General features: G+C 40.1%; 1 protein-coding gene across 4 annotated transcripts in view; it reads left to right on the top strand.

The window, feature by feature from the left end:
- BIRC6 (baculoviral IAP repeat containing 6) overlaps window positions 1–23,316 on the top strand; it is a 169,003-nt gene that overhangs the window by 53,992 nt on the left and 91,695 nt on the right. For all 4 annotated transcript variants that reach the window (XM_063124258.1, XM_063124259.1, XM_063124260.1 and 1 more), the window contains 16 exons: window positions 1,234–1,449; window positions 2,339–2,522; window positions 3,726–3,881; window positions 4,798–4,931; window positions 6,291–6,444; window positions 7,157–7,273; window positions 8,107–8,261; window positions 9,614–9,740; window positions 12,379–12,489; window positions 14,514–14,647; window positions 15,254–15,381; window positions 17,469–18,031; window positions 18,233–18,408; window positions 19,775–19,871; window positions 20,358–20,552; window positions 22,478–22,678. In XM_063124258.1, coding sequence (XP_062980328.1) covers window positions 1,234–1,449; window positions 2,339–2,522; window positions 3,726–3,881; window positions 4,798–4,931; window positions 6,291–6,444; window positions 7,157–7,273; window positions 8,107–8,261; window positions 9,614–9,740; window positions 12,379–12,489; window positions 14,514–14,647; window positions 15,254–15,381; window positions 17,469–18,031; window positions 18,233–18,408; window positions 19,775–19,871; window positions 20,358–20,552; window positions 22,478–22,678 — 2,848 coding nt within the window. The remainder of the gene's footprint in view (window positions 1–1,233; window positions 1,450–2,338; window positions 2,523–3,725; window positions 3,882–4,797; window positions 4,932–6,290; window positions 6,445–7,156; window positions 7,274–8,106; window positions 8,262–9,613; window positions 9,741–12,378; window positions 12,490–14,513; window positions 14,648–15,253; window positions 15,382–17,468; window positions 18,032–18,232; window positions 18,409–19,774; window positions 19,872–20,357; window positions 20,553–22,477; window positions 22,679–23,316) is intronic.

Here is a 23,316-nt window from a genome sequence, read left to right as displayed (position 1 = left end):
TCATAGGTTACTTAATTAACCCATGATTCGCTGTGGTGTGTGCTGCCACCATTTTGAATTCGCAGCGTCCATTCAGCCCATTTGAACGTTGCTCTGTGATGTCCGAACCCGGACACTATGAGTTAATCATGGGTTAAACAACCCACAAGTTAACCTACAATTAGACTGCCCTAGATTGTTTCAGTATTTCAAATAAGACCTACTCTTGATGTGTTAATCACAAACATAGCTTAATTAGAACACCAACCAACCTAGAAGCTCTTTTGTATGTTCCTGCTTGCAATGGTGGGGTTTTTGGGGTGGATGGGAGTGGTAAACTTTATACAGTCCTTAACATTAGGCTTGATGGTAAAGTGTCCTATCAGAAAAAAAATGGGGAAGATTTGGGTGGGCAGGTATCAAGTAAAGTGTTTCAATGGTAGGGAAGTATAGTAGATAAGAAACTGATAGCAATGAATTTGAAACAAAACTGTGTTAAGATGCAAATGAATACCCCACCCAATGCAAGTTGATTTATAAACTGACAAAAGGCAATCGGTTGTATGGGGAACCCCACACGATTATATTCATATTTCATCTTTATGTAGACAAATTAGAAAAATATGGTATTTTAGTCGTAATGTTTACCAAGAGAACCAAGAGCATCCTCTTTTGAACTATTGAAAATGATGAAAAGAGGATACAGATATAAAAATGACTATTAGCTTGTTGATAGATGCTAGAATCATAATCAAATCTCCCTGGAAAAAATGTTAATGCACCAGTATCTAATTGGTTTTATAGAATATGCTATGTGGCAATCATGACTGAATTAAAATAACTATGTGCATGCATGAGAGAATTGCTTTGTGGAAAAATGATCAGTAGATATTTTCTTTTGGAATTATGTTTAAAGATAAAATTAGATATTCATGCTTTATGATTATTTGCAGTACAATCTTATGCATGTCTATTTAGAAGTAAGCCCCATTGAATTCAATGGGACTTATTCCTAGGTAAGTATATGTAGAATAGCAGCCTTGGAGAATTCTCTAATATAATTGAAAGCCGTGTTTTCTGTTTTCTTTTTGATTTAAAGGATTAGGATAGTGAAGGATTAGAAATATTTAGTAGTTTTAGTTACTCCATTATTATTTGTATGTGTAGTTGTTATATATTCTGCATTAATAACTTATTCTGTTAATATATTAGTTAAATAATTACAAACCTGTTCTATCCTTTTGACTTATGCAGCACTTTAAGGATCTGATACGTTTACGTCGGACTGCAGAGTGGCCCCGTTCTACATTAGACACAGAAGTATCAACGACAAAAGAAACTCCAGAAATTGAACCCCTTCCATTTACATTGGCACATGAACGCTGTATCTCAGTAGTGCAGAAGTTGGCACTCTTTCTGTTGTCGATGGATTTTACTTGTCATGCAGACCTGCTGCTGTTTGTATGTAAGGTACATAATATATTACATGATTATCCAGTGGAGTTAGGAAAAGATTAGTGTATCAAATCTAGAGATGGATGAACTCTAATGTTGTAGAAATGGCCCTTTATGGCCACTGGTGCTTAACATTTGATATATGAAAATCTAGAGCACCCATCATATATTAAAATGGCAGCTTGCATTGAGGAGTGAGTGGCTGCCGGACAAAAGCGGACGGGTTCAGTAAGTCCCGGCCTCTTGCACAGCTTGGTGGGTGACGGCTCACCAAGCCGAGTTTGGGGGGTGGGCAATGGGGTGTGTATATCTAACAGACTCAGTGCCCGTGACGTCTCTAATCAGATCATGAAGCCTGTATTTCCGCATGGCAGGTTGGATAAGGAACTGTTATGAAACGCTTTTTGAGTATTTACATTACATTTTCTGATTAAGCCAAAAAACCTAAATGAGAACTAGTGTGTTATAGTGGATGTGTTGGACAGTAACTCCCATAATCCTTAGCCAGCGTGGCCATTGCCTTAGCAGAGGAAGCTGCAGTGGGAGAAGAGTCAGAGGCTTCTGCTTGCATGAGTTATCGCACCTCATTTTGGCCTATCCCTACCACCATCACCACTAAAGTACTCTATCCCCTCCAGAAACTGCTCCTGATGGTTGGGATCCACTGTAACTGAATGGGACATGGCACAGAAGGTTGCAGCTAGATAAACCAATTCTGATGTGTAAATCTTTTCTATCTTGTAGCCGTTGCATAGATTTTCACACATCTGAGAATTTCCTTACCTTAATGTGAGGCTCAAGCCCTAGTTGCTTTTGGAGAAATGTTACGTTCTGTATGGATTGAAATGACGTTTTGCAGGGAGAATTATGTATATGGCTTTTCATTTCTGAAATTCCATTCCAGGTTCTTGCTAGAATTGCCAACGCCACAAGGCCTACAATCCATTTGTGTGAAATTGTAAATGAAGCTCAGCTGGAAAGGCTACTATTGCTTCTGGTTGGGACAGACTTTAACAGAGGTGATATCTCTTGGGGAGGCGCATGGGCTCAATATTCTCTGACGTGTATGCTGCAGGATATTCTAGCAGGTTTGTTAAAACTCTGGTATTTATCTAAGCAGAACGCTAGCTGTACTTAACAGTGGGAAGCAGAGAATGGGAAGCTCAGGGCTAGCATACTAAGATGTGGAGAAAATGCATCACAACTTCATTGACTAGCTTCCAACAATTTGGTATTTAAGAGGGGAGGGGGCCTTCATGTTGTAGTTTCCAGCTGCCTGAGTAAAATGCAACCAGGCTGTCTACTGGGTAAAGCAATTGCAGGGCAGTTGGTGTGAGACAAGGACTGGGTTCAGATGACACAATAATCAACGGTGGGTTAAATAGTCAACAGTGGGTTATTGTATCGTCTGGGAAATTTTTCACACCAGGGTTAGTTCTTCAGCTGAAATAACCAATGCAAATAACCAACACTGTGCAGAGTTGATTATTTGAACAACCGTTGGTTATCATGTCATGTGCCAGGCACTGTTGACTATTTTGTAAAAACTGTTGGTTATTTTTGGCTACTACAGAGACCCCTGGCTGGTGGCTGCCACTCTAGTTCAGCCAGCAGAACTCGCAATGGTTGATGGGATACCAGTGGGGGAGATAGGGCAGGGGATGTGTTAACCAAACACACCGTTGACTAATAGTCAACTAGGCGCTGGCCTTAATACACACCATGGTTGATTATAATCATGTCGTGTGGGGAGTAGCCCCTGCATAATCAACCATGGATTTGACTATTAACCTACCGTTGACTATTGTGTTGTCCAAGCGCAGCCAATGTTGAGGCCATCATCAGAGGTCACACCCTTCCTGCAACCCAGGGATAAATTTGGAAAATGGTGCTCTGTGTTCCTGGGCCAAACTTGACTTTGTTTGTCAAGAGGTGTGATACAGCTAGGCTTTTTTTCCTCCACCCAGTGGGATCTGACCTTCTTGGGGCTATTTAGCCTAGACATAAATAATTGATATAGTTATTGCTTACTAATGTCTTATTTTTAGAAGTTCATATGTTTTGTGGCAAATTTTCTAAAGAAATTGTATTGGACACATGAATTAAGCAAATGTAACTTAGATTTTTTTAATAGTCGCTATATATTTTTAGAAGCACTGTCCATGTCTACACTGAAATACTAACAAACAGACTTAATTTAGAATATGGGATTGAATACTGAAAGTGTTCAGGCAGTTTACACCAGTCTTGTCTCAGGCATTTTGTTGAATTACTTCCCCTGTAATCTTTAGGAGAACTGTTGGCGCCAATTGCTGCTGAAGCCATGGAGGAAGCTGCAATGGGAGAAGAGGCAGGGGCTTCAGCTGCAGACTCTGATGATGCACTTCAGCAGTCTGCAGCTCAATTAGTGGAAACTATTGATGAGCCTTTGGCACATGACATCACAGGTAAATACAGTTATTTGCAGGCTAGAACTACAATTTTTCCAAACTTTTGTTTAGTTTTTGTCATCTTACTTCAGTAAATATACTCCTTTTGAGCAGTTGCTTAAAAATGTTAAAGGCATTTTATCAGATTCTAAGATAACTTAAGGAAGTTTCCATCCCTTCCTCCCCTCTGTAGCTACCTGTGATCCCAAGAAAGGCTCTCAGGGGCGGGAGGAGGCCTTCTGAACAAAGCACGGTTTAGAGGGGGCTACTGGAGAAGGGTGGAATCGCTGATGTTGATTTGGGATGATTCCCCAACATGAGCACCCCTGTGTTGTTTTCCACATTGTTCTAGTGTGGCTGTCCTGAGCATAGAGAGTTTTGGGGGGGTGCAGGTGACTGCAGGGGGTGGGGGAGGAGAGGGCTGGAAACCTTCCTTCTGGGAATTTCCTTAAGTTGGTTTGCTTTAGAATCTGAGCCATTATGCGTACTTGCTCCCACCGTTTTCTCTGGCTGGCGTGTAATTGCCAGTGACTCAATTGACAAAGCTCATTTTACTTTGTAAGACTGAAGGCAGTGCCTGATAGGGACACCGCGTGTTTGAAAGCTTGCCACATTTTAAAATGGAGCACGAAAGATGTTTTACTGTTCTGTTTCTCTCATACAATATTAAACATTTGAGATCCAGTCAATGGCAGGTTCAGTGGCCATGCCAGATCTGTAGGGCATAGCCTGGATGCAAACTGACAAGGGATGGGTCGGAGGGAAATCAGGACTTGTTTATGCCTTATAGAAGTCCCTCTGTGTGCTGGTGCTATGTCTATGCAAACTGGGTTGGTCCTGGTGCTGCACACCTTTAAAATAGCCTTTTTCTAGGCCTGTCTATTATGAACCTTTACAGTATTTGGCAGTGTTAAGCTGTTTGAATCACCTAAAGGTACTCCACCCCTGTCATCTTTGGAAAAAGATAAAGACATTGATCTTGAGTTACTACAAGACCTGATGGAAGTTGATATTGATCCTTTAGATATTGATTTGGAAAAGGATCCTCTCGCAGCAAAAGTCTTCAAGGTATGGAGCACATGATTTTTTAAAAAAACTAGCTTCTAGTTTTCCAAAGTTGTGTTAGCTCTGTCTTGTTTGCATGATATAGAATTCCAAATTTTATATACAGAAAACTTAAGTCAGATGTTCACTTATCGCTCACAGTTTAGTTCTAAACTTAACACTGTAAAAACATGTTTATAAATAGAACACACATGGAGAATTTTTCATGAGGTATTGTAGGCATCCATTTTTCTTGATTAGACAACTTATTTTGACAGATGCTAGGAGCGAACAAATGCAGGAGTACAGAGTTAATCCATACAGCTTGGTCTTTTTTCATTTTTATCTGGATAACAGGATAGAAATTGCTGTGGTGCAATGCAGACATAACGTTCCTGATTTCTAACCATGTTTAACAGATTGATGGTGTGTTTTCCCACGCTCTCTTCTTTTCTCCCACATGGATGACCTCCTGTCTTCCCGGATTTGTTTTAACCATCAGCTATGATTAAGGCCAGAATCTCCTGTAACCAGAGTTCTGCAAACCCACTTCATACCCTTGTTTTGAGGTCAATCCTGGATGACATTATTTGTATTTATTTATGTTAGTTGCCCATACTCCCCCAGATCCTTTGGTGACAAACAATTGAATTTTTTTAATAACAATACAATACAGAAATGCAATAAACATTTAAAAAAACACAAGAAAATGCAAAGGGAAGATTAGGGCTTTTTGACTTTATTCTAATTGTATAAACAGTAGCTTGGGTTTTCCTTGATCTGGTGGTATTCACAGTTTGATAGACACAGTGCACTGGTTTTCGTGACATGAGGACGGTTAATAACCCCTGCATGTGTCAGATGCACATTGCCCAATTTACCTAATTACCCTTGCTGGTTGAGGCTTTTTGTGATGTCTGAACCTGGCGAGGGTGGGTGGCTGTGGTGGTGAACAAACCACCCAGCAACCTGAGTTCTGCCTGGTTTGTTCACCACCCCAGTCGTCTACCATCACTGGATTTGGACATCACGACAAGCTGGTAAGGGTAATTAGGTGAATCAGGCAACGCACCACCAGGCACATACGGGGGTGGTTAACAAGCTATATTGGCTTATTAACCACCCTCATGTCATGTGACATCGATCACTGACTTGAGAGTGGCCCCATAAAGTACACAAGGGTATATGACAAAAGTGGCACAGATTTCCTTATGTATAGTTATCTCAGGATGACAATCCTAAGGAGATGACCTGTGAGTCTTGTTATTTGTGAACTGCCCAGAGAGCTTCAGCTATTGGGCGGTATAAAACGCAATAAATAAAGGTTTTGTATGAAGAACCTCAGACAAATAAATACTTATTTCATTTTTTCATTTGTTAAAGCCTATAAGCAGCACCTGGTATGACTACTGGGGTGCTGACTATGGTACATACAATTACAACCCTTACATTGGAGGTGTTGGAATTTCTGTGGCAAAACCACCAGTTACGACAGAGAAGAATGGATCACAAACTGTGAGCGTATCAGTGTCTCAAGGTAAAAATAGTCGCTGTATTCTTACCCTGTGGTTCTATTTGTTTTGGCTTGCTTGAGAGATTACTGGTAACTTTGGTAATGTAACCGTCTCATTGTGTTTATTAAAATAGGCATTTGTCTTGCGGCACTAAAAATACGTTGAGGCTTGTTTAAATGCATGCTCTGATATTGGATTGCAGTCTCTCTTTTAAACTCCAAACAGTTATTTTAGGCACATCCATGTCATTGTGCAAACTGTTTTTGAAAATTGCCTTGAATTTGGTGTGGGTTATTTGTGGGGTGGAGACAGTAGTTTAGGAAACTCAAGTCCAAAGTCCCGCTGGGTGAGTGGAGCAAGTCATTTGATTCTCTGCATTGTGGCCAACATTATTGTGTTCAGTAAAAAGGCCTGTTAAAAGGGTGTTTGACCCAAAAAATATTGTCTGTGAACTGAATCTTGTTAGTGAAGCGAGCAGCTGTAGACTGAGGGCACAGTATGTTATCTGAACTCAATGCCTGCTCTCATATCAGTTTCAATCCCTTATTCCTTCCAACATTTTCCTGTCTTACCTCATAGTAAAGAACCACGTTTTCCATATGTAGTAATAAAATATAGTCAATACTCTAAGTCTGAGCTCTTTGATGATGATGAATTAAGGATTTTATAAACGTTTACTGTTTATTTCACATATTTGATGTAATTTACACATTAACTTCATGCTGCTTTCCAAAGCTTTAGATGCCCGTTTAGAGGTTGGACTTGAACAACAAGCAGAACTGATGCTGAAAATGATGTCTACTCTGGAAGCGGATTCCATTCTACAGGCATTGACCAACACATCTCCTACATGTAATTTTGCACAGTTAAACCTAAACACCTCTGAATGCTATGCTAATCTTTTCCTCGCTAATCAAGATGCTGTAAAGGGCACTTACATTGTAACTAGGCCCTATACCTATTATATGAACTGCACATAATAGTTGGAAAAGGATGCTTGAGCTTTCCAGCCACCTATCCAATTTTGCCTGTCCCATTTGTCAAGTATGTATAGCGGGGCTTTCTCCAGGATGCACTCAGGTTATGGAACTCCTTGTCCCGGGAGATCCGGTTATCTTTTTGTCACCTTCTTAAGATGCTTTATTTTAGTGGGCATTCAATTTATGTCATTAATTTGAAGGGTGCTGTTTATTTATATAAAAATAAATGCTCATGCACACACAAATAGAACAAAAATCAGAACAGATGTCTACCACCAGAAGAATTCAGTTTCACAGCAGTACTGTTAAGAATACAGGATGCTATCCAGTGCCGACCTGCTGTTAACGGACTCCCCACTAGCGCAAAGAGACGCTAGCTGACCCTTAAGTAAATGGAAATGGAGCAGAAGAGAAGTCTGCTGACCTGTTTCATTCCTGAAATTAGTGTTCTGTGCTAATTTCCGGGTTGCCTTAGGAATTAGTAGCTTCCTGTAGTGCTAATAGCATGTCCCACTGGCGCAATAGAAGCAACAGCAGTATAGGATACTGCCCACAGCTTCTCTTGACAAAATACTATGATAGTTCCCTGAACAAGTACAGTTAATAGCAGATTTAGACTACTGAGACTATTTCAAGTTACTTTATTCAGACAAAAGATGTAATTTCTCATTTGCGATTGAAAAAAACCTTGGCTTGGTTTTTCAGTAACTCAGTCTCCTAGTGGAACAGATGATTCGTTGCTACGGGGGTTGCATGCACCAAATCAGAACAACCAGTTTATTATCCAGCTGTCCTCCATACCAATGTTAAGCGCATGCTTCAACAAACTGTTCTCCATGCTACAAGTCCATCATGTCCAGGTACGTACCATGTTCTTTGAGAGAGGCCCTTTTGCCATTCGATATCTTCTATTGAACCAAATTTTACTTTGCTGCTGTGAGGTTGTTAGTTTTAATCAAAAGCATTTAGCATATCACTTTTTTGGCATTTGCTAACTTACACAGAAGTAAATAGTTTAAGGTCTTTTTCCAGTTCTGTATAGTTCATTTAAAGTATAAAGAGAAACTAAGCTTTTTAATTTTGAAATTATGCTTCTTATGAAAGTAAGCTTTTTGACTACAGTAATCTTTTTTATTATAAAACTTCTATTTTTAAATATATGTGCTGCCTCTGCAGATGCTGAAGTGGTTACAAATACTAATGAAACTTTACAATTAAAATATATTTAGGTGGGTTTTAAAACTTAAAACCACAGTAATCTTAAAAAAAAAAACTCACTCAACTATAAGGCAGCTTCATAAATTCCTAGACTAGAATAAAAGAAAGCAGAGATGAATGGTGTTAGTGGCTGGCCTATCATCCAAAGCCAAGTCAGATTAATTGGGTTTATTTATTTAATATCCTATCTTACCTCTAAGGAGCCATATTATCCCCCTGTCTCATTTTAGCCTCACAACATTCCTTTAAGGTAGTTTAAGCTGAGATATAGTACCTGATCCAAGGTCAACTGGTGAGTTTTATGGTTCAGTGGGGATTTGAACCTGTTTCCCCAGTCTTAGTCAGACATGCCAGCCATTTACACTACGCAAGCTATTTATATTTCTTTCCGGAAATCAGGAGAGAGTGACATAACCAGACTATCGGCTAACGAATTCTAGAATTTGGGGTCAGTTACGATAAGGCCATGTCTCTCCTTGCAGATGTTCTTACTACTACATCATTGGAAATCTCAGCAAGGCCCAGGTTGAAGTTCATAATGGCCAAGGGGAGAAAGGTGGGGAGTTGGGATGGATACACTTGAGTCATTCTTTGGTTTCATTGTTGCCATCTTGCTTGTTCTAATGGTGGGTTTCCATATAACATCTAAAGAGTGAAACTTCCTTATGACAGAAACATTATTTAAAAAGCAATACTGGCTCTCCAGAAACTTTCCTGTTGATGGATGCAGGCAATAGTAAGCGTTACTGTGGATGCTATATTTACTGTTTTGGCAGGGGGAGTGGTGCTTCTGCCTTAACCATAAGTAAGTTGGTTTATATAAGATCAAATTAACAGGAAGCATAATAAATGCAGCCTAAAAAAATGGAAAGGAGATTAGAATGTTTGTAATCTTAAACTGCACATTCATTACACATCCCCAAATTCTCAATTCCATAGTTTCCTTCTTCTAAGTGTGTCTTTTAAATAACAGCTGCTTGTTATTATCCTCTAGCTTGAGTCCCTCCTACAGTTATGGCTCACATTAAGCCTGAATTCTGGGTCCACTGGGACTAAAGACAACTGCACTGACATTTTCTTGTATAATGCCAACCGGACACCTGTCGTTCCTTTAAATCAAGGTGAGCTGCATCAGTGTTTGTGTATTACACAATTTAAGGCAACATTTTAAAGGATATTGGACTACTACTCATGAAACTCTGTCATAACATCCGTAGGCCCTGTTCACATGTAATAACTTTTGGTAGCTGTATATGACATGACAGCCCATCGTTTTTTAAAGTGATGAGTTTTCAGTACATGTGAACCAGATCCTAGTGTATTCAGCATGGATTAGGTCAGTGCAAAATTACATGGTAGATTCAAGTGCTGTTTCTAGTTTATGAATAAATATATCCATACCCAAGGCTATCAGGAAGGAAAAGACTGAGGACTTGTGCCTTTAACAGTTCGTATTTAAAAGTCCTCCCTTCCCCCTTTTTCTTTCTGCCACAAACATCTTGGAATGCAATTTTTCAGAGTTGCAAACAGGTCTGGGATAAGGTCTAATATTGTTCCTAATATTGGTTTCCAGTGAATCCACATTAAATTGGCCTTTAGTCCAGTATTTCATAAACTTTTAAGAGAAAATGGGGATTGTAATTTTTTAAAGAAGAGAACTGATAAAAATTTGCAGGCAACATAGTGAACCCCAGTTGTGAAACTCCTTTGCCAGGGAGGTCAGGTAAGTTCCTCTAAGCTTTTTATAGTTCCTCACTCTGATTTTAGTATTAATCCATGATTTTTTCTGCAGTTTTTATATTTTATTTATTAATGTTTTTATTGTTTGTACATTGCCCCAAGATCTTTTTGATTGGAGGGGCAATCCAAATGCTTTCTAAATAAATAAAATCCCCCCTTACAATTCATCCCCCCCCATGGCATAAATTACATCATTGGGAAGGGGCTGCAAAATCATTGTGAATGTGGAGGGGCCCTTAGGGCGCAATCGTACGCATTTTAAGACAGTAGAAGAATCTTACCAGCATTTCCCAGCCAGCATTTGAGGCGGGTGGGGGGAGAGGGGAGAGACAGAGGATGCTGGGAGTTGTAGAACTTTTTTTCTGTCTAAGCATGCATAGGATTGTGCCCTAAAGCTACTAATTTTATTGCCTTCTTCTGTATTTCTTAGATGGGGTTCTGAAGGCCAGTACTTAGTATGTCCAACCCAGTTGTCTTGTTCCAATACTTATTCATTATCTCGCCCCCACCCCCAAGGAACTTACTGCATTGCCCTTGCATGAAGCAGCAGCACACATAGGAGTTGCTGCTTGGGACAGGGAGTTCACAGCACTGAAGCAATTGAATCAAGTATAACCTTGCACTAAAGTTGCAGATGGTCTGTTTGGACTTATGCTTTGGAATCTTTGAAACCACCAGAGAGCTTCAACTATGGAGCGGTATATAAATGTAATAAATAAATAAAATGCTTTGCACAGGATTTAGGGAGAGGATGAGAAGAAAAACAACTTTATATTCTATTTCATCACATTGTGAACATTTATCCTCACACATTACATTTTAAGGCATATTACTACATGAATTAAACATACACATTGGGAAAGGACTCCAAAATCAGTGTGAATGCAAAACTGGCCTTGGGGCACAACACTTATATCCTTTTAGACAGAAAAAAGTCGTACAACTCCCAGTATTCTCCAGCCCTCTTGGCAGGTTGGGAATGCTGGGAGTTGTGGAACTTTTTTCCATCTAAACAGGCATAGGATTGCACCATTAGACTAGTTGAGATGGGCAAGTATTTTCTTCTTGCCCCTTTTCCCAGTGGGAAGTAGTTCTGTCTCTGCCAGATCAACTCCAGTGACCTGTCCCTTGGGTAAATTTCAGTGACTCCTTACTTCCTCAGATTTTTTTTTAAATAGGCATGCCTGGACTTTTCTCCTTTTAATCTCTGGAGGTTGTGCAAAGTTATCAGTACCTAGGCTTGGTGCTATAGCTGTGTTAAATATGCCTCATACATAACAAGGGTCAGGATCTCCTGCTATATCTGGGGCCAGTGTGCCTATTCCAAAAGTAAGGTAACAATTGCTGCTTCACATGTTACCAAATTCCTACATGGAAATCTCTTCTGGGTAGGAAATTGCTTGATTTCTGCAGTTAGATCATAACATAACATGTTGCGAACATGTTGGCAACATGTGAAGTAGTTCTAAGTGGTGTGATCATAAAGTGTATAACTACAATCTCCTGTCTATATTGAAGCTGCTCTTCTAGGTAAACAAACAAGTTGGATCCAGGCTTAGTCATACTTCGAGTAGACTCATTGAAATCAATGGACTTAAATTAGTCATGGCTAACTTAAGTCCTAAGTATGACTAAGTCTGGATCCAGCCTATTGACAGCAACACAGTCTACGCCTTAGTTTTATCCACAGAGGAAATAGTAAAGCCAGGGCAAGGCATGTCTGTGCTCTTGAAGTGTTCTGTGGTTCATTTCTGTCCTTGGATGCTAATGAACCTGTAATCGCTTTCTCTCAGATTTCACACATCAGTTTAATCTCCTGCTGATATGCTTGTTACTAGCATTGTTCATTCATTTAGTACATTCCCCAGCTTGAGAGATTCTGAGATTTAGATCTCTGCCATAGTAATATTTGCCAGCTTTTTTCTTTCTAAAAAGTAACAAAGGATGTCGGCAGTAATACAAAAGAATGACAACTTACAGTTGTGATACGCTGTGTTTTGAACTGTGTATTTGTTACAGCTTCAGTAACTAGCTTCCTGACAGTCCTGGCATGGTATCCTAATACCTTACTGCGAACATGGTGCCTTGTACTTCATAGTCTAACACTCATGACGAACATGCAATTCAACTGTAAGTTTCTTGGGAATATTGTATTTTAAAGTTTAAGCTTAAAATGTAATTATCCTTTACTTTTTTAAAAAAAAAATCTAGGTCCCGCGCCTAACTATGTCATCACAGGTGGGGGCCGTGGTTCGGAGTTGCTTTCATCAACTACATGTGCTCCGCCAAGTTCGCCCCTTTCTGTCAGAGGCTGATCTTACCACCGCAGTCCAGGCCCTGGTTCTTTCCAGACTGGACTACTGCAACCTGTTGTATACAGGGCTTCCCTTGAAGCAAATCCAAACCCTACAGGCTGTACAAAATGCAGCAGCCAGGTTGGTCAAGGGGCTCCCAAAGTGGTCTTCTATCACTTTGGTGCTTCAAGAGCTCCATTGGCTGCCGGTGGCTGCTAGGGTGTGCTACAAGGTCTTGTTGACCATGTATAAAGCCCTGCATTGCTTGGGTCCTGGATGCCTGAGCACTCGCCTTTCTCCTGTGTCTCACCATTGGCAGACTCGCTCTCAGGAGCAGGGTGCCCTGATGGTCCCCCGCTACAAATCGGAATGTGCCGGGGCCAGGGCTTTTTCAGTGGCTGGGCCCCGGTTATGGAACAATGTGCCACTGGAGATTAGACAGGCTCCCACTCTCAATTGCTTCAAACGCCTTTGTAAGGCGTTTTTATTTTCACAAGAGTCTGGGGAGGGGGTGGTTTAAATTGGGGTTGAGGGCTTTTAATGGTTTGAGGGTGAGGGTTTCAATGGAATTGTCCTAATGTGGGTTGAGGGTTTTAATGGAATTGTTTTATATGTTATTGTAAAGCGCCTCGATGCCAGAAATGGTGAGGCGGCGCTATAAAAATGCTTTAAATAAATAAATAAATAAATAATAAACTCTCCAAGCAGATACATGGGAGACAGGTGTCTTCTTCAGAACAGATCCGAAATAGTCCGAAAATGATGATTAGGATTTGGTAGCAGGGAATTTGCCCTTGTCTTCTTAACTGCAGACATTGCTCCTCCTGGGCCCTGCTTGGTTATATGTAGGAATACTGCTTCAGCCTCATCTCCTTTGCCGGTGACTAAGGGCTGCACTCTTTGGTTCGGAAAGCTGCAGGTAGTGTTGGAGCTCAGGAGAGACCAGAGAAGTAATATGGGTCCAGTGGCATTTTTCCACGTGTCCTTGACTGCATGTGTGAAAGCTGCTACCTTCACCCAGGCAGCCCACTGCCTTAGCAGTCCCCTATAAGCCACAGAACAGAGTCCCCCCCCCCCCATTACCATCCCTCCCTGGTATTTAGGGGTGTGTGTGTGTGTGTGTTTTTCTGGTGCTGCCCAAGGAAATGCAAATGAATTCAGATGGAAGGAGAAAATACAAATTAAATCAAAATAATGAAAATTTACCAGAAAAAAACTCATAAATCTAGGATAAAATAGGAAAAATTGAGGCACTCACAGATACCATAATATGGACTGGTACATGGTATGATTAGGCAAATCGCACCCAGTGCAGCTCACAATAAGCCACCGTGACTTGTTTTGATCATGCGAACCATGTCATTGTGGCCCAGTTTCACATGACACAAGGGTGGTAAATAAGCCACCCTTATTAACCACCCCTGTGTGTGCCACCTGATTTTCCCAATCAACCTCAATGGGCAGATTGTCGTTACATGTGAACCTAAGTGAAGGTGGCTGGTTGGGTGGTTAACAAACCACCCAGAACCAACACTCTGTTGTAGGGTTGCTGGGTGGTTTGTTAACCACTCTAGCCACCTATCCTCACCATGTTCACACTTAATGGCATCCCATGTCCAACGGGGTAATTAGGGAAATTAGGCGGCAAGTGCGCAGCGCACACAGGGATGTTTGATTAATAAGCCACTGCAGCTTATTAACACATCTGCATGTGTGCAGACCCAGTTAATGTCTACTCTAAGTAGTACTAACATTGTATTTAATCCTATATCTTTGGCTGGTACAGAAATTGGCCTTTTCTGTGGTTTATGCAAAAGTATAATTTCAGAATTGTTCTTTTTAAAACTATTTGTCTTACAGCTGGTCCCAGCAGTGCCATTACATCTCAGGAAAGTACTGCCCAGCTGTTGGTGTCAGATCCCAACCTCATTCATGTTTTAGTGAAGTTTCTTTCTGGAACCAATCCTCATGGAACAAATCAACATAGTCCACAGGTAATAGTTTTTATTTGCAGCCATGGCTGTAAGCAAATATGGTAGATATTCAGCTCACCCAGGATGGTAAAAAGCTAATTATATTCCTGAAATGTTATGCAAACAGTTATGGCATTATCACGTCCTATTTGCATTCTTTTTGTCTGTATCTTCATAATAGTGAATGTTTACAAACTACGTTGGCTTTTTAGATAAACAGTAACAATATGTCTGCCACGATACACATGTGAATTTTAAGATGGCTTGAGCAGTGGATGGGTGGGTCTAGCTTATTTGGAAGCCATTACAACTTTATCTAGGTCATTAAGCAAATGGATATCTATGAAGCCATGTGGTGTGCCAAAGTAATCTTACCCCCCTGTGATTATTGCACTGAGAGCTGAGTTAAACTTCAAGGAGGTGATACAGTGATGTCAGTAGATTTGAGTCCAACAATGCAATCCATAAGATACATACTTAGAACTATGTGTTCCCTTGAAATCAGTGATGGGACATATTTCTGATTGGGCTATCCATCCATCCTGTAACAAGGGGCGTTAGAACTATTCCAGAAAGTGTAATCCTCCAGAGACTAAAGTAAATGCCTATTGAAATCTTCTTTTCTAGGTTGGCCCAACTGCCACCCAAGCTATGCAAGAGTTTCTTACTCGTTTACAAGTGCACCTTTCTTCAACGTGCCCTCAGATGTTCAGTGAATTTTTATTAAAATTAATACATATTCTTTCAACTGAGAGGTAAAGTTTTATTTGCTATGAATAGTTTTACCTTAGTCTTAGGTCTTAAGATTTTAAAGTTGTCTTGAAAAGTTTTCAGGCATTTGTCAAATTTGGTTGTCTCATATTCAAAATGCAATAATGTAGATGAGTGAAAATATGAAGCTCAATATTTTTGCAGTTATTTTTAAAACAAATGTATTGCCAGGAAAAGCCTTTTCCTTCTTGGAAACCCCATATCTTCCCTCCTTCATCCCCACCCCACCCTACCCCAAGATTGAGTCTGTTTCCAAATATGCTTTTGAAAACTGTTAGGCTTTTTGATACTCCTAATACAATGTAGTTTTAATGTTTTTATTGTACTTTTTATTTGTAATCCTATTTGTACAATGCCCTTGTATCCCCAAGAGAGAAGGGTGGTTTTAAAATGTTTGGATAATCTCTGCAATGCGTTAAAAAACATTTGGTTAGAAAGTGCCACTGACAGAAAGCAATTTTTTTTCTTCGCCATCTGAATAAGCTAGATGGATTTTGGGAGGGAAAGATTTCTAGTGGTAGCGGAAAACAACAGAAAACAGGCAGGAAAGAGGAACAGAAGATATAGGGCTCATCTACACCAAGCAAGATATCCCACTATGAAAGCGGTATATAAAAGGCAGGAGCCACACTACTGCTTTATAGCAGTATTGGAGTGCACCGACAGCTGTTGGGGCCTATTGACACATACCATATACTGCTTTCATACCACTTTCATAGTGTTATATCCTGCTTGGTGTAGATGTGTCATGCACGGACATTTTTTTAAATCATCAAATGGTTTCATGGGAAGGGAGGGGCTTCAGAAATGAGGCCCTGCCCCTTCACGTTGCACAGCCCACCAGCTTGGTCCAGGGGAGGGGTAATCTGGTCCACAGACCAAAAGTAGTTGTCCTCCCATGGGCTATTGGAAGTTGCTGGGGCAGTTTAGGATGTGCTGGGCAGAAGAGACAGACCTTCAGTTGCTCAGCAGCCTCTAGGGGCCCCTAGTAGTTGATAATATTCCTGAATTCTTGCTCTTTCCTAAAAACCCAAGAAATTTAAGGTAATAATTGTTTATAGCGAAGTTTCGCGTTAAAGTAAAATACAAAAAGTTTTTTTTAAAAGGAATATATAAAGAATATAAAGAGCACTCAAAATGTACGATAGACAAAAAGTTAAAAATACAATATAAAGGTGCTCTGTAAACTTGAAGGTCTTGACCAGACGCGTTTCAGCTGGAAGTCTTCTTCAATAGCTTATTACTACATAATATATAAAAGAAAAACAAACAAACATATGGGAGAGTCCCAGTTGAAGATAAATAAATTCTTGCGATTATTTTCATGCACTAATAAAGGTATTGTATTAATTAGTGCTAAGATAACCTACCACCGCTATTCCACATTCGGGGAACTAGCTTCAAGAATAGGGACTGACTAAGGAATTCCCAAAGATAAAGGATTAAATATGTCACTCCCCTGCAGTAGTAAGTCAAGGATAACTTGAAATACACAAACAGATAAAAAATACCAGTGCTCTACAGTGACTTTTTTATTGTTATTATTTTTGTTCTACAGAAGCCAAATCAGAGTACTAGTTCAGGAATATTACTTACAGCGTTTCAGCTACCGTGGGCGACAAACTGTTATCTGTACCTAACCATTCAAAGTGAGGCTTTTTAAATATCTGTTAGGTTTAGTGTTTACAGCACACACCTGTGCTCTGAAATAGGCTGAAGTCATTCTTGGATACCACAATAATTCCTTACATTATCAATTCAGGCTCTCTAATTACCAATAACAAAGACCATGACTAATCAGTTACAAAGCCAATAGTTTACAGTTAATACAGCATTGAGGCTTAAAACTACAGCACAGGTAACCAGTTACACTCTTCATTTAACCCTTTTGGCACCATTGAAAATATACACTGTCTTCTAACTACAGGCTCTGGATTTATAAACCAAGAAAACAATACAATTTAAGAAAGCAGTGTACTTGAATAGGCCATTATTTTCTTACATTAACATTTCAACTTGCACAAGCGGTTGGTTTTTCATGAATCATCATTTCCATTTTCTTCATTTCTAGGGGTGCTTTCCAGACTGGCCAGGGGCCCCTGGATGCTCAAGTAAAGCTTCTGGAATTTACACTTGAACAAAATTTTGAAGTTGTTTCAGTGACCACCATTTCCGCTGTTATTGAATCAATCACATTCCTGGTGCACCATTACATTACGTGTGCTGACAAAGTGATGTCTCGTAGTGGGTCTGACAGCTCAGTGGGTGCTCGAGCGTGTTTCGGAGGGCTTTTTGCTAACATCATCCGGCCAGGGGATGCTAAAGCAGTCTGTGGAGAGATGACAAGGGATCAGCTCATGTTTGATTTGCTGAAGCTGGTCAATATCCTGGTGCAGCTGCCACTTTCAAGCAACAGAGAATACAGTGCTCGGGCTCAGATGGCCAGCAGCACTACTGACAGTGTTTCTGACGAAGAAAAGGTTTCTGGTGGGAAAGATAGCAACGGAAACAGTGGCAGTACTCAAGGCTCAACTGCCTATGTGGCTGACCTAGTCTTAGCTAACCAGCAGATTATGAGCCAGATTCTGTCTGCTTTGGGCCAGTGTAACAGCAGTGCGATGGCAATGATAATCGGTAGGTATTTTCATAGTACTTTTAATTATCTGTTTGTGACTTTTATGTCTTATTTATCATCTGAAAAGCTCAAAACAACTTCCACACAGTTTTTAGTCTCCCTTGCTAGTATAAACCTGCTTGAATGTCTACATGCAGAAATGATTAAAGCGGTGTCTTTATTGGCTTCAAATTTATACGGACATGTTTTATTTCTTTAAGGTGCAAGTGGCTTACATCTTACAAAACATGAGAATTTTCATGGTGGATTGGATGCCATATCAGTTGGAGATGGCTTATTTACCATACTAACAACACTCAGTAAAAAGGCCACTACCGTGCAGGTGATGCTTCAGCCAATTCTTACCTACATGGCCTGTGGTTATATGGGAAGACAAGTAAGTGTTCAGAAGGTTACTTTGTAATTGGTTTTCAGTGGTTTTGATCCTGTCACTGCTAAAGATGGGTGGAAGTTCTTTGTCTATGCAACTAAAATTGCATATGAAGCTATGGGGGCCTGTTGATATGTATATCTAGGCTCCAGAGCATTGTGCATGTAAAGCCTCCGCTTCCTTCTGCTACTGTGTAGCATACAATGTGAATTTCTATACAGCAGGCTGAGGTGAGGCCAGGTGTGCTGCCAACTGGACAACTATTGTCCTCAACCCTCCTCACATCGAAGGTCCATAAGGCCCCAACATTGCAGACTTTTAGGAAGGCTTTGAAAGCCTACTTTTTGTTTTACTCTGCCCTTCCCCTGATTATGTGTGTATTTTATTGCTGTATTTTATATTGTTTTTCTTGTGAAATTGTATTACTCTATTGTTGTGAGCCAGCTTCAGAGGGCTCCTGCCCTGAAAGTCGACCTAGAAATATTATGGATAAATAGTTTGCAAGACTGTAGCTTAACCATTCCAAGAGATAGTCTACAGCCTGGGGTTGCTGGCAGTAGATCCTTTTTGGAAAGGAAGTTGCACAGAAGAAGGCAAATGAAAGGAAGCATATTGTCACCTCTGTGTCCTGAAAATTGTAGCACATCCATAATTGACTTGTGGGATATTAATAACTTGAGATACATTGTTGACTTTATTAGGAAATAATTAAGCTAAGCAAAGTAATGCCAGATACATGTTAAGATGGAAATTGAACTTGATAAAAACAAATTGTTAATTTAAAAAGTAAATTTCCATGTTGGAGAGTATCAAGTAAGCCTTGGAAACCCTGTTTATAGTAGAAATTTTCACTATTGACCTTGAGAGAAGTCAGGAGTGTGGCAACATTTTTGGGTTGATACAAATCCATATTAATCCTAGCTCTTAGAAGTAGAGAACTCCATAAATCTTAATCCACATGGACTTATTAACTAGATTCTAGGCTTGGTTATTTTCATAACACTTGTATGCATTTGATTTCACTAGTAGATAAAAAAAAAATCCCCTATTCATAAGGTAGATAACATGTATTGTCAGATATATTTGTTTACTGTTGTAGTGCTAGCCAGCTAATTTGTCATAAATCACCCATCAGACTAGTATATTAATAAGCATTATGAGAGTTGGATACATCATCATCTATTGCTTTATGTTTGGGCTAAAAAGACAAAGTTGAAAGATTAGACCTGTAGAGTTCCTTTTTAGAATGAAAAATAGACTATGGAAAGCAATGAATTGCTTCCAAATTATCAGTCTATCTGAAATAGATAGATAGATAGATAGATAGATCACTTTGTACTTATAACTATACAATTCTTTACATTTCCACTAGGGTTCTCTAGCTACTTGCCAGTTATCAGAGCCACTACTGTGGTTCATCTTAAGAGTGCTAGATACCAACGAGGCACTGAAAGCATTTCATGATATGGGTAAGCATCTTTTTCCATTTCCTGGTATATTGGCTAGAGAAATCCTATGGTTGGGATCAAATCAGCCTCATGCGTGATGAGAAATACATTCTGCATGCGTCCAGAGAGTCTCTACTCCTCACCCTCCCAAAACGATGTAATTCCAAACTGCAATTTGTGCTGTTCCAGAGGGCTCAAGCAGCTTTGGGGAGTGGGGGTGTACAAGGTTGCAGTGGCAGAGGGGTTGATCCCAATGTCCATATGCTGCTCCATACATGGCCATTTGCATCCTGGTCTAGGAATTTTGCATATTAGCACTGCGGTTCTCACATGATGCCAAGCTGAGCAGGCACGGGTTTTGAGTTTTCGCCATCCTCTCCTCATGCGCCATGGTTCATTAACTTCTGAGTTTTCAGCAAACCATATGTTGTTTTGCCCAAACCATTCAAACTGTGGTTGGCTGTGTTATTACTCTAGACATTCATTAACTTTCTGTTTCACTTATAGGAGGTGTTCAGCTTATTTGCAATAATATGGTGACCAGTACCAGAGCCATCGTAAACACAGCGAGAAGTATGGTTTCAACTATTATGAAATTCCTGGACTCTGGTCCTAGCAAGGCAACAGATAGTAGCCTGAAGGCAAGGGTGCTAGCTTCCGAGCCCGATAATGCAGAAGGAATCCACAATTTTGCACCATTGGGTATGTTATTTGCCACCTTTTACATTGGCAGCATTTTGAAGCAAATGAAATAGAGAACTGGTTCTCCAAGAGCCTATCCTTATGTGGCCAAAATGGTACCATCTATTTATTTATTGCATTTTATTTATTACATTTATATACTGCCCCATAGCCGAAGCTCTCTGGGCGGTTTACAATCTACACACCAGAGGGAGGTATCTGCATGCTTGAGGGAATTTCAGCGTTTGCAAAACTACAAAAAAAAAAACTTTAGGAAAAAAAGTATGAGGAGACAATTACTTGACTTTGTAATTTTAGCATTTGCCAGTAAATCTGTTAATTTCAAAAGATAATGGATTTGGAGCCTGCAGCTTCATAGCAGCACAAATACGATTAGAAGGGCATGGTTTAAACCATAACGTTTAACTTTATTTTAGCCTATTAGAGCAGAAATAGTACAATGCTCCTGTATTATCACAGTAACTGAAATAGCAAGTGCCTAAAATTATCTCTATGCTTCAAAGTGTTGCTCTCACTGTGGATGTGATTCCTACCGTACTTCACTTGTAGGAAGTTGTTAATTGTGGTCCATTATATTTAAAGGTATATTAGTTGTACACTATGGGCATTTCTACATGGACATATTATGGCCTTTTCCCCCGGGGTCATCCCGAGGTCATCCCTGTTCATCTATATGATGCACAGGGGGTCCCGGGGGCAAGCGGGGATGTCCCCTCCATTGTCCTTATTTTGCCTGCGGTCCTGGGACCATACCAAGGACTGGGGGTGGGGTGGTGCCCACTCTCTGCTTCTCCCTTCCTCCCCACAAGTAGTGGAACTGGACACAGAGCTGCACGGGGAGGCTCCATGCCCAGGGGGTGGGGATGGAGCAGCAATTTCACCATCCCAGGGATGGCGGGGATTGGGTTGGGTGAGGGTTGGGTTTTTTTTTACCCTTTTTCACCACGTGACCAGACTCCTCTTTAAAAAGCGGGGGTGGTCACGACGTCCCTCTTCCCTTCCGGAACCTCCCACAGCCATCTAGATGCTGGGGGAGGATTGTGGAAGCAAGTAAGTATGCAATCCACCCCCCTCCCTCCCTCTACACCCTTTGGTGTAGACATGCTCCAGTCTGCATAAATTGCAATACCTGAAAGCCTCCCACCCCAGAAGACACAGAGAACTGTCATTTTATTTTATTTATTTATTTGAAAGAGTTTTTATTCTATTCCTCTCCAAAAAACACTCCCAGAGCAGCTTACAAAGATCAATAAATCAATAATCCCTTCCCTCAGGGACAAGAAGCAAAAAAGGAGAGCAACTAAATTTTCAAAATTCATTAACCATGTTTAAGTGTTACATGCCACTGACATAAACCTTAGTTAAAGGTAATAATGGGCCTGTTCAGTTGACATTTCAGGCTCTTTTTTTTTTAAAAAAAAATAGAATTTGTATTATTTAACAACAACACATAATAAATCATATACAAACATAACATTCCTCTTAGACATTTCAGGCTCTATGGTTAGCAAAAGTGTGGTTCTCTGGGGTTAGCACTAACCACAAGCTTTGCTGTCGCACGTAACACTTCAAGCCATAGTTAGAGCCGCTAACCCTGTTGTGGTTAGTGATTGAACAGGTTTTAGCAGAACACATCGCACAAGACACCTTAAACCTTGCTGCTTAACCAAAATCTTTAACCATCAGGGTTTAAGGTGTCTTCTGAACAGGCCCAATGTTTCCTCATTGGAGGATTTGAAACTATATGGAAATTTTAGACAAAAGAGAGACCTGCAATACATTATATTCCAACTGCACAATGCTAATTTGATCAGTGGCCACCTATGAAGAATGTTATAACCCCAACCTTATAACTGCAAGATTATTTGATCTCTTCTTTTGAAATCCCTGACACAGCTATATCAATGGCATTTGTTTTTATCAAGGTTCAATCACATCGAGCAGTCCTACAGCCCAGCCTGCTGAAGTGTTGCTACAGGCAACTCCACCTCACAGAAGAGCTCGGTCTGCTGCTTGGTCTTATATCTTTCTGCCCGAGGAAGCCTGGTGTGACCTTACGATTCATCTTCCTGCTGCAGTGCTGTTAAAAGAAATACACATCCAGCCTCATCTTGCATCCCTTGCAAGTAAGTACATTTAGGCTACTTCATTTGTCATGTAAAGTGGAGGGGACATTTTGAAGCATTATCAAACCCCTTAGTAAATAACATGGCCATTAACAAAAGCCTTCTTCAGATGTATCCATCTCAGTCTTCTAAACCTGCACACTGGTCACGCCACATATCGCATAGTATAAAATCTACGTTTTTTAAAACCCTTTTTATTGCAAAAACAAGCAAGCAAAACCAAAGAGTTGTACAAGAGTAATAACAACAAACTAATTTTAATAGTATATAATCTTCCCCCCAAAAAAATTTGTGAAACATTCACTATTTCTAACCAAAAAAAATAATTATAAGAAATACTATACCTAATTTAAGCTATATTCCATTAAAAATGTAAAAACCCAGAAAAAGTATTTGTTTTACTTTGAATTGGGTAGCACTGTGTCACTTTCCAATCAGCTCAGCAAAGCTTACATCTTTTACAAAGTCCTGGGTGCCACTGATGAGTAAGTCCGGGGTCTCTCCCCTTTGGTCCGTTCCATTACCGTGTGATCTAGGTGGTGTTAGTGGCTCCTAGTATATGCAGCATGCACTTATTGTTTCATTTGTGGAATGTTTTTATTTATTTTCAATTTTAAAGCAATGAAATTGATGCCTCC

Source organism: Elgaria multicarinata, chromosome 4 (genome assembly GCF_023053635.1).
Source record: "Elgaria multicarinata webbii isolate HBS135686 ecotype San Diego chromosome 4, rElgMul1.1.pri, whole genome shotgun sequence".
Taxonomy (NCBI): Eukaryota; Metazoa; Chordata; class Lepidosauria; order Squamata; family Anguidae; genus Elgaria; species Elgaria multicarinata.
Note: the sequence above shows the minus strand (reverse complement) of the source record. Positions and strands in the feature narration are given on the sequence as shown.